The sequence below is a fragment of the Pogona vitticeps genome, chromosome 4 (assembly GCF_051106095.1).
Source record: "Pogona vitticeps strain Pit_001003342236 chromosome 4, PviZW2.1, whole genome shotgun sequence".
NCBI classification, from domain to species: domain Eukaryota; kingdom Metazoa; phylum Chordata; class Lepidosauria; order Squamata; family Agamidae; genus Pogona; species Pogona vitticeps.
Genome location: NC_135786.1, coordinates 53,777,348 through 53,792,149, shown reverse-complemented (window position 1 = coordinate 53,792,149; position 14,802 = coordinate 53,777,348). Strand labels below are relative to the sequence as shown.

Genomic DNA, 14,802 nt, shown 5'->3' with positions numbered 1-14,802 from the left:
GCTAGATTACAATTTCATTAATACAGATGTCTCTAAATTCCTTCTACATCTAACCTCTGGAACTGTAAATTTAGACACCAGCTGGAGTAGAAACATTTTCTGACAGGAAACAAAACCCAGTTTTAGATAGATCCTAATCATGTTCTGAAAATAACTAGAGGCCTCTACTGGGAAATGTTTTCTTGATCTCTCTCAGATCATGCTCGATGTAAATTTAATTCATGCATCCAAAGGCTAGGTGGAATCTCTTATTATTAGAGGTGGATTATAATCCACAAAAGCTCACTCTGTAATAAATCTGTGACTTTTAAATCTTTTGGCAAATATTATGCACTGAAACAGACCAGCATGGTTACCTCATTGAAAAGTTAATACAGATATATGTCAAAATACTGATGTTATGGCTGAAATCCAGTTCCTTAGCATAGTAAATTGTGCTAGAGTAAGCCCACTGAATCAGTGTGGGTTTGTTTAGAATTTAGGTCTTTATGGGAAGGCTAAAAATATGCTTTCAGCCTTTAAAATTTTTTTTATTTTTTCTAGTGTAGGGTCATGTTATTTAATTATGTTTTAGACCAAAAAAGAGGCTCCAATATGTTGTATTAAGCACTGGGAGGAATATAGTTACAATTCTGCAGGTGCTACTGATTTACCACCCATTAACTCATTCTTGAGATATTGATTTTCCAGAAATCATGTTCAGCATTTGTCACATGGTTAGTATTCACCTATTTGTGCTACAGCTGAAGGACCATTTGTGACAGCCAGTGCCATGAGTTCCTTGAACCCAAAAATGCATTGTGCAACTTTATTATATTTATATCCCACCCATGTAGTCATTGTTCACTTGCTTTCTCCTGCCCTTATGTTTCCAAGGTATTTCTGAGGTGAGGTGAAAAGGGGTTGCCGTTGGGTTGCACAGATCTTCCTCTTGGAGCTACAGCCCTCCTAAGTTGAACAAACGTTTATAGTCCCTCCTTTGTAGTGTATATGAACATATTTGACTGCCAATGACTAATTCAGATACTGTACTGTATGTGCTACACTTCAGCTAACGTCAACCCAAGTTCAGATAAAAGAAGCTCCTCATTATGATAATTAAAAAGTGCTATACAAGGGCACTGCTTCAAATTCTAGTTGCATGCTGGAGTGTAGAGCAGAGAGAGAAGTACCACTGGTGGCAAAAAAAGAAATTGGTTTCATGACTAAAGGTCCACACCAACACACTTTGCAGTTGGAATATTGCTTTGTCAGTATTGATTCTGAAGACACATTCCAAGATCACAAAGTAACCTCAATTCTATAGTCTCCTGGTTTTGCTGTTTTTATCTTAGAAGCCCAAGACTTTAATTGACACAGCAGGAGAAAGAAATGCCATGCAGACATCTCATTAGCTATTGCTAGAAAACATGCCAACTTCTCCTGTTTAAGCAGGGAGCATATTCTAAAACTGGAACGTTTGCTCAATGTGTGCCTATACCAGCCAGGTTACAGGCATAAGGAACAACATTAAATCAAGTTAGGCAACAGATCCATTTGCTGTTATTGTTTTGAGTTATCATTCAAACTGCAAAGCCGGAAGACACCTTATGGATCAAATCCAGCCCATCAAAGAGGCACAGTGGGGAACTGAATTCCCAACCTCTGGTTCTACAGCCAGATATCTAAAGCACTGAGTAATCCAGCAGCTTATAGTATTAGTTGACATTCACAAAAAAGTTAATACACATATCTCTCATGCTCTGGAAACAGTAGGAACAAAGTAACACTAAATTCCAGGACTTGCATTTATTATGCAGATTTGCATAATTGTTCTGTGTCTATAGAACACTTTTCCTGAGAAAATGTAAAGAATGAAGCAAGCTGCTGAAGTCTTATTTTTAGGCAACTGGAAAATGCCCAACACTTGAAATATTTACCAGGATCCAGTGTGCATGCAATGTACTTCTATCACACAATTCAGGTCATTAGCACATACTGTATTTGTGTATCTTCACAGCCACACAAGGACTAAAATGTGGTCTTCATCCATCTAATACAGATAATCCTAACACCTTTAGATCAGGAGTTAAGCCATACCAAAAAAGAATCAAATCCCAGGAATGCTTCTGTACATGTAAGGACCAACTGTGCATGCCAACACAATATACAGAGCAAAAGCAGTTCTGGCTTCCAGGACTGGCCCTACTGTATCACTTATACGTGTGATACAGTAAATGGGCAAGATTGCCCAGTATTACACCAGTCATGCGTTTCCTCTACTTTCATGGAACTGAAATCTCCTCCCTGTAAAATATACACAAGTATAAATCCTGTACAACTAGGCTTTTCAAATCTGTAATTTTATCTTTCACATTAACAAAGGACCCCATCCTTACTTTCACATTAATGTAGCATCTAGTGGCAAAACTGTGTATTACATCTATATTCCATTGCCATTTTCATGCACAAGAAGTCTTTGCATGTCTGTTGGCACTTTTTTCTTTCAGGGGTTTTCTCCAAAGGTATAACCAGAGACTGACAACTGTTTCTGTTTTCCATCAGTAGACTGGAAATTGTAACCCGTGTTGACTCAATTTATGTGAAGATAAATGAATGGAACCAAGTTTCAGGGATTCAAGGATCTATGAATCTAGGCCCTGTATACCCCAATTCTCATCTGCCTAGTGAACTATAAAAACAAACACTTTTTGCATCTATCAGGTTATGGCTGCAATTTTTGCACCTGTATTTGAGAGTATGTTCCATGAGGTTGAACAGGACAGGACTTGCTCCAATTAAAAACTGTATTAATATCATACTGACCTTTTGTAACTGCTTTTACCTTTTGTATTCATGAAGGCTTTCACGGCCGGGATCTAATGGTTGTTGTGGGTTTTTCGGGCTTCTTGGTCGTGTTCTGAAGGTGGTTCTTCCTAACGTTTCGCCAGTCTCTGTGGCCGGCATCTTCAGAGGACAGCTTTTACCTTTTGTAGGACACTGGCCTCTGATTTGTTGTGGACCTCAATTTAAAGTGATGATTTTGACCTACAAAGCCCTTAATGGCCTAGCCTTAGGCCAAGATATCTGAGAGACTACCTCCCTTATATGTCTATCTTCAATTTGAGATCCCTATTGGCGGTCCTGTTTTGTGTCATCATCTTGAGAGGCCAGGTTGGTCAGTAAAGAAGATAGACTTTCCTACAGCATCTTAATTGTTTGACTCTCCCAGGGAAAGAAAGGTGGCTCCAAACCTACTAGACTTCAAAACAGCAGCCTAAACTGCATTGCTTGAATAGTATCTGGTGTTTAAAACTCACTTTGGGAAAAGGTTTTTTATCTACAGTACATCACTTTTAGAGCTCTGGTGAACACAAAAAGGTAACAATTTTAAATAAAATAATAGACTAAGATTTGATCCACTGCTAGTGGTCCGTCAATCCTTAAAATTAAGAATGAAGGACACTTTGATAAACTGTATGTAAAATGGTTGTTGTGGGTTTTTCGGGCTCTTTGGCCGTGTTCTGAAGGTTGTTCTAATGTTTTGCCAGTCTCTGTGGCCAGCATCTTCAGAGGAGAGCACTGTCTTCAGAGGACAGCACTCCTCTGAAGATGCCGGCCACAGAGACTGGTGAAACGTTAGGAAGAAAAATCTTCAGAACACGTCCAAAGAGCCCAAAAAACCCACAACAACCATTAGATCCCGGCTGTGAAAGCCTTCGCGAATACATTGTATGTAAAATGCTTCTTCACTTTGTAGTTTTTCTACATCTAGTTTTCCAAAGAGGATGACCAGAACAAAGCACAGAGGCTGGTGTTAGAGATCAGCAGGATTAAGGAGAAATGGCCATTGGATATGTGAAAGAAGAATGATAGCAACTCGAAAGCTTTTTTGAACCTAATCCAGTTTGGAGCCTTCTCAGCAGCCAAAAAGATGTGAAATCTGAATTATGAAGATATATTTCTTCATCTGTTTTCATGCTGATTTCAAGAGCAGTTTAAAGATACTTCATGACTTCCGAACTACACATTAAAAGATTCCAGGACACAGAGTGAAATTTTCACCTATTTATTATACACAAGATGTAACTGAACAGCAACAGATTTCTACTGAGGCGGCTGGCCACGTCCACGTCCAAATCCTCCTCTCTGCAAATTAAGAAAACACATTATAAATGCATTCACTACTACTACTACTACTACTACTACTACTACTACTACTACTGATCTTCCACTGACCTAGTGTCTTTGAGAGTCAAGCAGTAAAGTAGTAACTACCTGCACTCTTAAGATTATGGGTTTAAATGCTGCAGGACAGCTACACCATAATTTAACTAAATGTTGACTGTATTGACAAAAAAGGAATCTGTCAGTGTCTGCCCTAGGAAGACAACTGAGAACAGGAAGGTACAGTGCCCCCCCCAAAGCTGTTCCTGCAAGAACTGCTAGATTCTCCCACCAAAAAAAAAAGTCTTGCCCCAATGAAAACACTTATGCCTTCACCCAGAGGTCACCAGGAGGCATAATTTACTAATTTTTCAAAATGAGTGTTTTGATCAGTTCTGTTTTTTCTCTTCAAGTTTTGTTTTGTTCTTTTGGGTTGTTTTGGATGGTCCACGTGTTCCCAGAAGATCCCAAGGCAGAAAAATGATCCCTACTTTCACTAAAGTTGCACATCCTTGGTTTATGAGTACAGTATTGTGAGTCAGCAGTAGGGTGCAGGTCTACCGTGTTTCCCCGAAAATAAGACAGCGTCTCATATTAATTTTTGCTCCAAAAACACATTAGGGATTATTTTCAGGGAATGCTTTATTTTTTGTGTACAACAATCTACATTTATTCAAACACAGTCATGTCATCTTTTTCTGGTTGCTGCACAATGGTGGAGGGCAGGGATTCACTTAACTGAGGCTTATTTTGGGGGTAGGGCTTGTATTATGACCTCCTGAAAAATCATACTATGGCTTATTTTCAGGTTAGGTCTTATTTTTGGAGAAACAGGGTAAGCAGAAAAATAAGTCCAAAAAAACTTAGAAAAAACAAGAGTACCTATGCTAGCAAAGTGTTACTTAATGTTATTTCAATACTTATTCAATTTCTGTTAATTGCAACAACAGGCAACAGCTGTCTGGGAGCCTACACTCTTGTTGATTGATCCAGCAAAGGTGAGACATCCAAGTAAGCAACCTTCTGCACTTACCACCTGCATGCCTTATCTATGAATATACACCTCCACCTGCAATGCTCATCTATGCCCTCTTAACTTGATGTACCTTCTGGTACAGTAGGAACATGATTTTAACTCTTTTCTTTTGAATTAGAAGCTGCTTATAACTATAGCTTACCATGAGCCTACACCACCTTATTATTATGAATCACTACTCTGCTACAGAGTTATTATTGCGCATGACCTGTGTATATTATCAGTTGGATTGAAAGAAGTCTAAAATAAAGTGTTGTTCTTATACTAGTGGTCCTAACTAAACAGAAGGAGGTGAAATCTGCCGTCTTCTCTAGATACACTTGAATATACTTTAAGTGTCTTGTTTAAATTGAAAATCCTACACAATACTCACAAACTGAAATTCAGTAGCTGCCCCAGCACCAGCTTCCGCTTTCTTGTCAGCACCAGCTGCAGAAAAAAAGCACTTGCTTTTATTCAAGGTAAAGAAAATATACTGGGACATTTCTACCATAGACTTGTATAGCTGCAATAAGATAATCCAGTCCAATACCTATAGATGTAGGATGTTTACAACTAGAGCATTCCTGACAAGACAGCTATCTAACCTCCGCTAAAAAACGGTATGCACCACCTTCAGAAGTAGTCCATATACTGTTGAATAGCATCGGGCTCCAGCTACCAACCCTGGATGACATCTTCACATCCCGCTGTCTAAGGAAATCACATAGCATCCTGAGAGACTCTTCCCATCCTGCTTATAACTTTTTTGAACTGTTACCATCTGGCAGAAGATATAGAACAATTAAGACTCGGACCACACGTTTTCTCAATAGTTTTTATCCCAGAGCTATAATTGCAATTAATAATGAGCTTAAAGACCACCAGTAGTGAATAATTAGTTGGACTGTGTAACTTGGCCTGCGGTGTAGATGTTTGTATTTTTAGTGGGGGACTTTTAGTGGGTGGGGAGTGTTTGGGAATTTTATGTGTGTGCATGTGTCTGGTCTCTGGGTGTCTGTGAATTTCGTTGTATGTGTATATACTTACAATGACAATAAATTATTATTATTATTATTATTATTATTATTACTGTCAGGAAATTCTTCCAAATAATTAGTCAAAATCACTTTTCTTACAATTTGAACCCCCAGGTTCAGGTCCTACCCTCTGGAGCTACAGAAAACAAGCTTGCTCGATTTCCTATGTGACAGCCCTACAAATATCTGAATATAACTATCACACAACCTCTGAACCAAGCAGTCTCAGCAATATTTTTAAACAAATTATTTATGCAATTTATAAGGGATCCACACATGATCTCCTTTGGCAAGTATCCCCTCCCTCTCTGGCAAGTATGACAAGCCACCTCTACCATCATCACCAACCTGTTTGAGGCTAGGGAATTATTCCCAGTGTCACACTGCATTTATAGATTAAAGAACACCATAACTGTGGGAATAATCTCTATTCCACCCTCTCCAATGAAAGCTGTTTTTCATTCTTTTTGCACAGCACTTCTAATACACACTCCTATTCAGAGGCAGGAATCCATCCCTCCTTTTAGGAAATGAGCAGCAGCCTGGCAAACCAATTTTGGGCTCACTACCAGAGCCAGGTAACATTTGTGGTTTGCAGCCATCTTCAATATTTTAATATTTAATCACGTTAGGTAACAATACCACAAGACAGGATTAGTTGGTTAACCTCTTATTTTCACTGCAAATACTTACGAGGAGCAGCACTGCGTCTGTAGGTGTCCCTGTCTGCCTCTCCCCTTGTAAGGCGAGCAGGGCGCTCACCTTCCAAACCTGAAAAAGAGAAAATAGCATAGATCAATCAAGAGTGCTCCAGTGAAACAGCCTTAAAGTTGTGTTTTCATCAGTATTTAGAACAGAATCTGCATTTTCATATTAAAGCAGAACAGCTAGTTCACAACAAAACACCTCTGTATCAGCTATTGCTTGGTTAAAGTCAGTCTATATCTTCAGCAACAGCAGCAAACCCACCTATGTGACACTACAGTCTATTTCAAAACATGCTAACCATAGTCTAGGCCTACCACATTCTTTCTCAAATAGCATATATTCACTGCCCCTATTTTATGCTGTCCCAAGCATGTTAATCAAGGCTCATTTTCCACTCTCAAGCCATTAAAATCCAGGCCACCTTTGCATGTCTAATTCTAACCGTAGAAACAAAGAACCATAATGGCAGTTACATAGGTGCCTTCTAATCACACCCACAGAGAACTCCTGGGTACCTATGTCTTAAATGGGAAATATCTCTAAGCATACTCAACAAAACCACATACAATATGAAAGTATTCTAAGGATGCAAATTGTACTGTTAATGCAGTGCATCATCATTTCAGAAAATGAATCAGAATGGCCAAAATTCTGCTCCAATTCCTCAGAATGGCAATTCACAATTTCTATAGGAAAGCCACTTTATGACAGTGTGCTAAATTTACTATTTCATTAAAAGGTGAAAAACATCTTACCTAATAGATCAAGTGAAACGTTTACAGTGATAAATCTACCACAGGAAAATAGCACTCCTACCAATTCAAAGGGTTTTCCCACCAAAACAAATATAATAAAGAATTCCTATTCCAATTCTACAGAGGGCAGCACTGACTACAGTACTTTGCCTTTAGCAACTCACCATCTGGCAGTCTGGCCCATTATTGTAAGACTACAGTTAAATATGGGATCAGGGAAGATAAAATTCTACATACAAAAACTAGGACAAATGACCATTATTATGGTTATCCACTGAAGAACTAAGGTTAATCCAAAGAAGACTATATGAGACCTGTGCAACTGTAACCATCTTTACCTTGTGGCCTGATCTCCTCTTAGTGGGACAAAGAAAAACCCCAAAACTCTACTGTGAGACCTTTTTGCAAGGCAATGCAACACAAACAGTGCCACATTCAGACTGTTTGAGACAGCTGTTATACAGAGAATCTGCCTTCCCTTCAAGTTTAAAGGCAGATTGAATATTAACATATTGTTTAGATTCATTTAATCATCTTCATGCTTAAATGCAAATCTGGATGTTGGGCAGATCTGTTAAGGGACCTCTCTGACAATACAGCAATGTGTATTGACAGCAATACTACAAATATTTTTATGAATGTCCCAATCTAAGTTTGCTTATTGTCTATCTATTTGATTCAATACCTTCTAATTCAGGCACAGCTTTGGCAACTGTCCTTACTTGTTATAGAATGACTGCAAAATATTTTGGGCCCACGTGGGGAAAAGATTACGTAGTAAGTAAACAAATCAATCAATTTAACTGTGTCAGCACCTTATTTTCTTTTAAATGATGGCCTTGGTACTACATTTTCTCTAACTGGTATGTTTTTAAACAATGCTAAGTTTGTTTATATGTTTATTGCTTCTTCAGGTCCTGTTATGGGTGAAAATGGGGTATCAATCAAATAAATATTCATACCAACATCTTAGATATGTATGAACATTACAGGGAATAAATTCAGGCATGACAGTACCAAGCCATGCTGGACCTAATAATCTGTGGAAGCTAAATTATCAAGAAAGTTGTAGACCTCAAATTAGGCTTGCATTCATCCAGTTATAGGCACACAATTTGTTTATGAGCAAGTTTTACAGGTCTGTGGGAAACCTGTGACTACTTAAATGTTGGGAAAAACTCGTCAGCCCAGCCATCATGGCCAAAAGTCAGGACTGATGGATGTTCTAGTCCAGCAAAATCTGTGACTTGGTCCACACATCCCACCCACCCCATTCTGGAATCTCAAGGATATTTCTAATTTACTAACTGTACTACAAATTAACACTATGTTAATATTAAGCAATGTATTAAACTGCTACTTCATGATTTTATATTTATTTTTAAACCCATCCAAAAATTGGTGAAATGCATGTGTTTTAAATACAAAAATAAAATTTAAAACCTTCAGATATATAATTCTTCCTTTGATAAAAAAAAAACACCCGATCTGACAAAAGACAAGTCCATAAAAGCATGCAATTTTCATATACAAATCAAGACCAATGAAGTAAAATAGCATCAGGAGGGCTTTAAACTGAATTGGAAGTGGGAGGGAGACGCAAACTCAGTGGTGAAGACAGATGAAGGCTAATGCACAACAAGAGGATCAGAGCAATAATATTCTAATAATGTTCTTCATGAAAACGTATGAAGGAAAGCAGGGCACAGATCACACAATCTCTGGCACCTATATGCGAATGCTTGGATTATGAGAAACAAACAAGAACTTGTTTGCTGCCCAGAGTAGACCTTTTGTCTAGATGGGTGGGGTAGAAGTCCAATAAAATAAATAAATTTTAAAAAGCTGGAAATTTTAGTTCAGGAAGGTAAATATGACTTGACAGGGACAGCTGAAACTTGGTGGGATGATTCCCATGACTGGAGTACAGCAGTTGAAGGATATAAATTGTTCAGCACTCCAGGGGCCTAATGAACTGCATCCAAAAGTACTTAGGAAATTGGCTGAAGAACTCTTGAAACCACTGTCTATTATTTTCTTGAAACCATGGAGGATGAATGAAGTGCCAAATGATTGGAGGACAAATGTTGTCCCTGTGTTCAAAACGGAGAACCTGAGAACTACAGACCAGTCGACATAATGCCAGGAAAAATTTTAGAGCACATTATAAAGCAGCCACTCTGCAAGGGCCTTGAAAACAATACAGTAATAACCAGATGCCAACGTGGATTTGTCCAGAACAAATCCTGCTAGACTAATCTTATCTCATTTTTTATTAGATAACCTCCCTGATAGTGAGAATGCAGTAGATGTAATATATCTTGACTTCAGCAAAGCTTTTGATGAAGTGCCCTACGATATGCTTTGGGCTTGATAAAACAACTCTCAAGTGGAAACACAGCTGCTTACAGAATACTACTCAGAGAGTGCTTATCAATGGCTCCTTCTCAAAGTGGAAGGAGGTAACAAATGGGGTACCACAAGGCTCAGTTCTGGGCCCACTACTCTTCAACATTTTTGTTCATAACTTCCATGAAGGGATGCAGGAAATGCTTATCAGATCTGCCGATGACAAAAAATTGGATGGAACAGCTTAATACCTTTGAAGACACAAATAAAATTCAAGAAAACCTTGATAAACTGGAACACTGGAAACAACTGAATGAAATTTAACAGGAATAAGTGCAGTGTTTTACATCCAGTTACAAGATGGGGGATACGGGGCTCAATAAAATTACATGCGAGAAGGATCTCAGAATTATTGCAAACCACAATAGCTGTATATGAGCCAATGTGAAGCCCCAGGCCAGGGCCAGGAAGCATTGTAGGAGTGCTGTCGCTCCCATCTCACTCTAAGGAGACTCAGACCTCCTCTCCCCCCCCCCCCACCTTCTCCACCTAGGAAAGAAAGCAAGAAGGTGGACACTAAAGAGTTGGAGGAACTGAGAGACAGATAAGGACAGAAACATCAAGGGGTGGATACCCGAGGCTTGGTATTGGGGATAAAGGGGTTAAGTGTGGCGGAACAAACCGGTCAAGAGTTGGCGGGAAAAGGGGAAAGGTCGGTGGAGGCATGGGTAGGAGATATAAGAGAGAGGCGGGACGACATCCCGGGTGGTTGGGAAAAGGTTTGGGTACAAGATCTCTGGACAGGGAAATGGGAACAAGTAAAGGTTCCCCACGAGGAGGCAGAACGGTGTAGGTGTCAGGGACAACAACCCCGTCCCTCCTACTGGGGAGAGACAGAGGCAAAGGAGTGGACGTGCCGTCTGAGAGAGGAACGTGAGGCAGTGGCTCAGGAGATTGAGGCCAAGACATGGCATCTTACCAATCTCCGGAAGATGGGAGTCTTCCCGGACCGTGGGGGTGGACCGGAGTTGAGGAAACCTTACCATTATTAGCGGCAGAGGGAGATGAAGGAGACCCATCGGTACCAGAGAAGGTGTTGTCGGGACCGTGGGACTTTGATGAGTTGAACCCTTTTGTTAACAATGTTTGGACACCCTTGCAGTCACGTTTTAGACAGCAAGAGAACTTAGAACCCACGTGCAAAGATGCTCCTGTTGATGTTACCGGTTTAATAAAAGACGACAACATTGTTGAATTTAAACCGTCCCGTACTTTATTTGGTGTGACTGAAGCCCCTACAAACGAACCCTCACAGCCAACAGTGAGAAAATTAGATAATTATGTCAGATATATTTTGATTTGATTTTCTCAATTGAGCAGGGGCTTGAACATGATGGCCGCACGGGCCCCTTCCTACCCATTATTCTATGATTCTACTTCTCCCCGAAACTCACCTTTGGGCCGTGGTCTGCCAGTCTCAGGACGGCTGCGGCGCAAGGTTGCAGGCACAATTTCAGGTGGTAAATGGAGATAATCCCGCAGGTACTGGATGCCCTCATTGGTCAGATACCAGTAGAAATGCCTCCATGCAAACTGCTCCTTCACATAGCCACGAGATTTCAGCGACTAGGAACAAACACTAATTAATCCATGATAAATCTGAGAAGGTGCCATCAGCAGTAATGGAATTAAGTTTCTACTATAAACTCTTCAACCAAGTTAGTAGGCATTAATAAAAAAAATTAACTCGATAGACAATGAATGATGGACAAGAACAGACAGTGTGACTATATTACAGGTGTTTGGTATTGGCCAACTACGGTAGTTAGTATGATCATCTTCTGCCAAATCTCTATGCTGATCAGGCCCACTAGGAACCTACAACTACCTTATTGCCTTCAATCTCGTAAAACCCAGTATCCAAACTTAATCCTCAATTTACCATACAGGATCTGAAATTATATACTATACATATCTCATTTTTTTTCTGCAAGAGTACTTTGAGCTCTTTAAAGAATGCTTGACTGTAAATTATATTATTCCTTGCCATCACTATACTGGCTAAGGCTAATGGAAGTTGCAGTCTAACATACAGTAGTGCCTCGCAAGACAAATTTAATTTGTTCCACAGTTAATGTTGTCTTGCGAAAACTTCATCTTGCGAAACGCGTTTTCCCATAGTAATACACTGAAATCTAATTAATGTGTTCCTATGGGCAAAAAAAGTCAGAACAAAGTCAAATTTGGTTTACAAAGGGTTGATTAAGTGCTCTTTAAAGCCATACATATTATGCAGATGATTTTAAAAATTTCAATCAAAAACTTTTTAACTTTTTAAACATCATAGAACAATCAGCAAACATGAGGCAGGAACAAAATACGGAAAACATTTGTCTTGCGAAGCACGGCCATAGGAACATTTGTCTTGCGAGTTATCAACCCCATTGCCAAAACCATTTGTCTTGTGAGTTTTTTGTCCTGTGAAGCATTTGTCTTGCAAGGCACCACTGTATTCTGAAGAACTACAAATGGCCCTCTTGCGGAAACAACCCAGTGGTGGGGCAGACAAGAATTCATGCATTTTTAAAGAATTACGTGTAAGAGAGAATTTAATCAGGCGCCACTCTTCATGGAGGAGTAAGATGCTATATATCCTTAAATATTATAATATGCAATTATTCCTACTTTGCTTCTGATAACTCTCTTACTTGCCCCTACCTCCAGGCTTCCTCTACTTAAAAAATAAAACAATGAAATTACAATGATACTGCCAATCTGCTTAAAATCAGGATACAACCTGCCAGTTAAAAGGGCACTGCTTTACCTGCATTGCTTTCATGACATGGAGATTCGGCACATTTTTGTCTGCCAACTCTGGGTGCTTTGGCATGTGAACATCCTTTTTGGCTACCATCACTCCCTCCTTAAAAAGGAGTTCATAGATGGCAATGCGATTTTTCTTAGGCATCAACATCTACAACAGAATTATATTAGATTGTCAATAGCAACCTCTTCTCTACTTCAAAGTAAAACAGTCCTGTCAACACAAACTGTACAAACCAATCTAATAAAGTTTTCAAAAAGGCATCTGTGTTTGTTTCAACAAGCATAACAAAAAACATGCAAAAGCTTGTAGAATCTTTTGAAATACAGTATTTTTCAGGGTAAGTTTTCACAGAAGTTCATGCTAGTCTATTAAGTCTTAAGATGTCACAAACTTTTGGTTTAAATTTGTTTTTTGCTATTCATGCTAACATCTAAAATAATGCTTTGCCAAGAAGTTAGGCAACAAAGACAAAGCAGCTAGAAGTCAGGCAACAAAGACATAGATGGGACTACTGTAGAATGCTTTATAGCTCCATCTCAAATTAAACTGGAAAACAGCCATGAAAAGAGGCTATCAGGTCAGATTATTTTTTCACTTCACTACTGATTATAATGACTGGCAAGGACTCTTACGCAGCTGCACTTTCTACTATTTTCTTCCTCACTCTTTTGAGTAGAGATAGAAGAGACTGAATCTGGGGTCTGTAGCACTGCTAAACTAGGGCACATCCCCTCTAAACATCAGTGGCTACTACATGCACTGCACACATTTCATACAAATAAGAAATGTTTCAGTGCAGCCCCTACTAATAGTAACAATTTGACAACGCGAACCTTTTAGGCAACCCTACACATCTCTGGGAGGAAGCCCCACGATATATACTCAGGATTCAGTTTCAGGATCAGAGCTTGCAAGCAACTTTTTTTAAAAATTGCAAACGCCAGAACCTTCAAGGCAGCATTGAAGATTCTGGAAGTTGTAGCTCAAAAAGTAACCTGCCACGGTTTGGTCAGGATATAAATCTCAACAGTGTAGTAACCATTTTTGTAATCAGTCTAATTGTGCCTCAGTTTAAGGATCCGACACAGATTCTCACTACATAAGAAGGTCGCCTCTTTGCAACATACTACTAAAAGGACACAATTTCGTTTTTTCACTAAGTTTACTACCATAGACTCTCGAGACTGAAGGATGCCTACTACTACTACTATCATAACCACGGCCGCTTCTTCCAGAAGGCAAAACGGGTGCATGTACCAACGTTTCCCAAGTCATTCAACGCTCACTATATTCAGAGAAGCCATGGCCTGGCTTCACCCATTGCCGCCTTCCAACCAATTGCCCGCTTTCCCCCCGTCCCCTTTCCCCTCCGGCCGAAACTCGCCCATTAGAACAAAAGATAAGAAAGCTCAGGCAATGTGGGGTAACAACCAGGCCACTCCACGGAAGGATGGCAACGATACGGGGAAGATAAAACGGCAGAACTAGGCCTTACCGTGGCGGCACCTACGAGTTCGAACGCTGGAAAGGATGGAGCATGCGCAGAGTGATCACTTCCTGCTTCGGAAAGACCCAGAGCGGAAAGAGGGTGACTTGCTGAGTGCCTGAGAGTTTGTTTCCTGGGAGTACAGTACTCGTGGAAAAATGCCTGAATTACACGAACGTGGTTAAGCCGTTTGTGATCTTCCGTTTTCTTGTAAATCCTTTCAGCATTATTTTTTAAAGGGAAGTCATAGAAAATATTTTAGTGCGTAAATGTACAAAAGGAGGTGGGTGCAGATTCCATTAGGTGGAATTTATTTCCAAACATTATTCTTAACACGGATTAAAATTGTGATTGGTTATAGGCAAGGAAGAGTGGAGAGCTTACACTCTTAAAGCTATGTGTGGCCCAGGAGCCTCTTTTCAAGCATGAAGGGGGAAAAACTATAATGCTCAGTGACTATAATCTGTCAGATGAAC

At 39.7% G+C, this 14,802-nt stretch overlaps 1 protein-coding gene across 1 annotated transcript; it reads right to left on the bottom strand.

Moving 5' to 3' along the window:
- Nucleotides 1–4,032: 4,032 nt before the first annotated feature.
- RPS10 (ribosomal protein S10) lies at nucleotides 4,033–14,468 on the bottom strand. Its single transcript, XM_020796057.3, has 6 exons — nucleotides 14,336–14,468; nucleotides 12,838–12,987; nucleotides 11,468–11,639; nucleotides 6,895–6,972; nucleotides 5,556–5,611; nucleotides 4,033–4,128 (listed from the first exon to the last, which is right to left on the bottom strand). Exons 2-6 carry the CDS (start codon nucleotides 12,985–12,987, stop codon nucleotides 4,087–4,089), a joined length of 498 nt encoding a protein of 165 aa, XP_020651716.1. The 5' UTR covers nucleotides 14,336–14,468; the 3' UTR covers nucleotides 4,033–4,086.
- Nucleotides 14,469–14,802: the final 334 nt, after the last annotated feature.

Bases quoted from the DNA above. Each gene is read 5' to 3' on its own strand.
- RPS10 (XM_020796057.3), bottom strand. From the start codon at position 12,987: ATGTTGATGCCTAAGAAAAATCGCATTGCCATCTATGAACTCCTTTTT. The intron at 11,640-12,837 runs GTAAAGCAGTGC...GTTTGTTCCTAG, and splicing joins ATGTCATGAAAGCAATGCAG to TCGCTGAAATCTCGTGGCTA. The intron at 5,612-6,894 runs GTAAGTATTTGC...TTTTTTCTGCAG, and splicing joins CAGACGCAGTGCTGCTCCTC to CTGGTGCTGACAAGAAAGCG.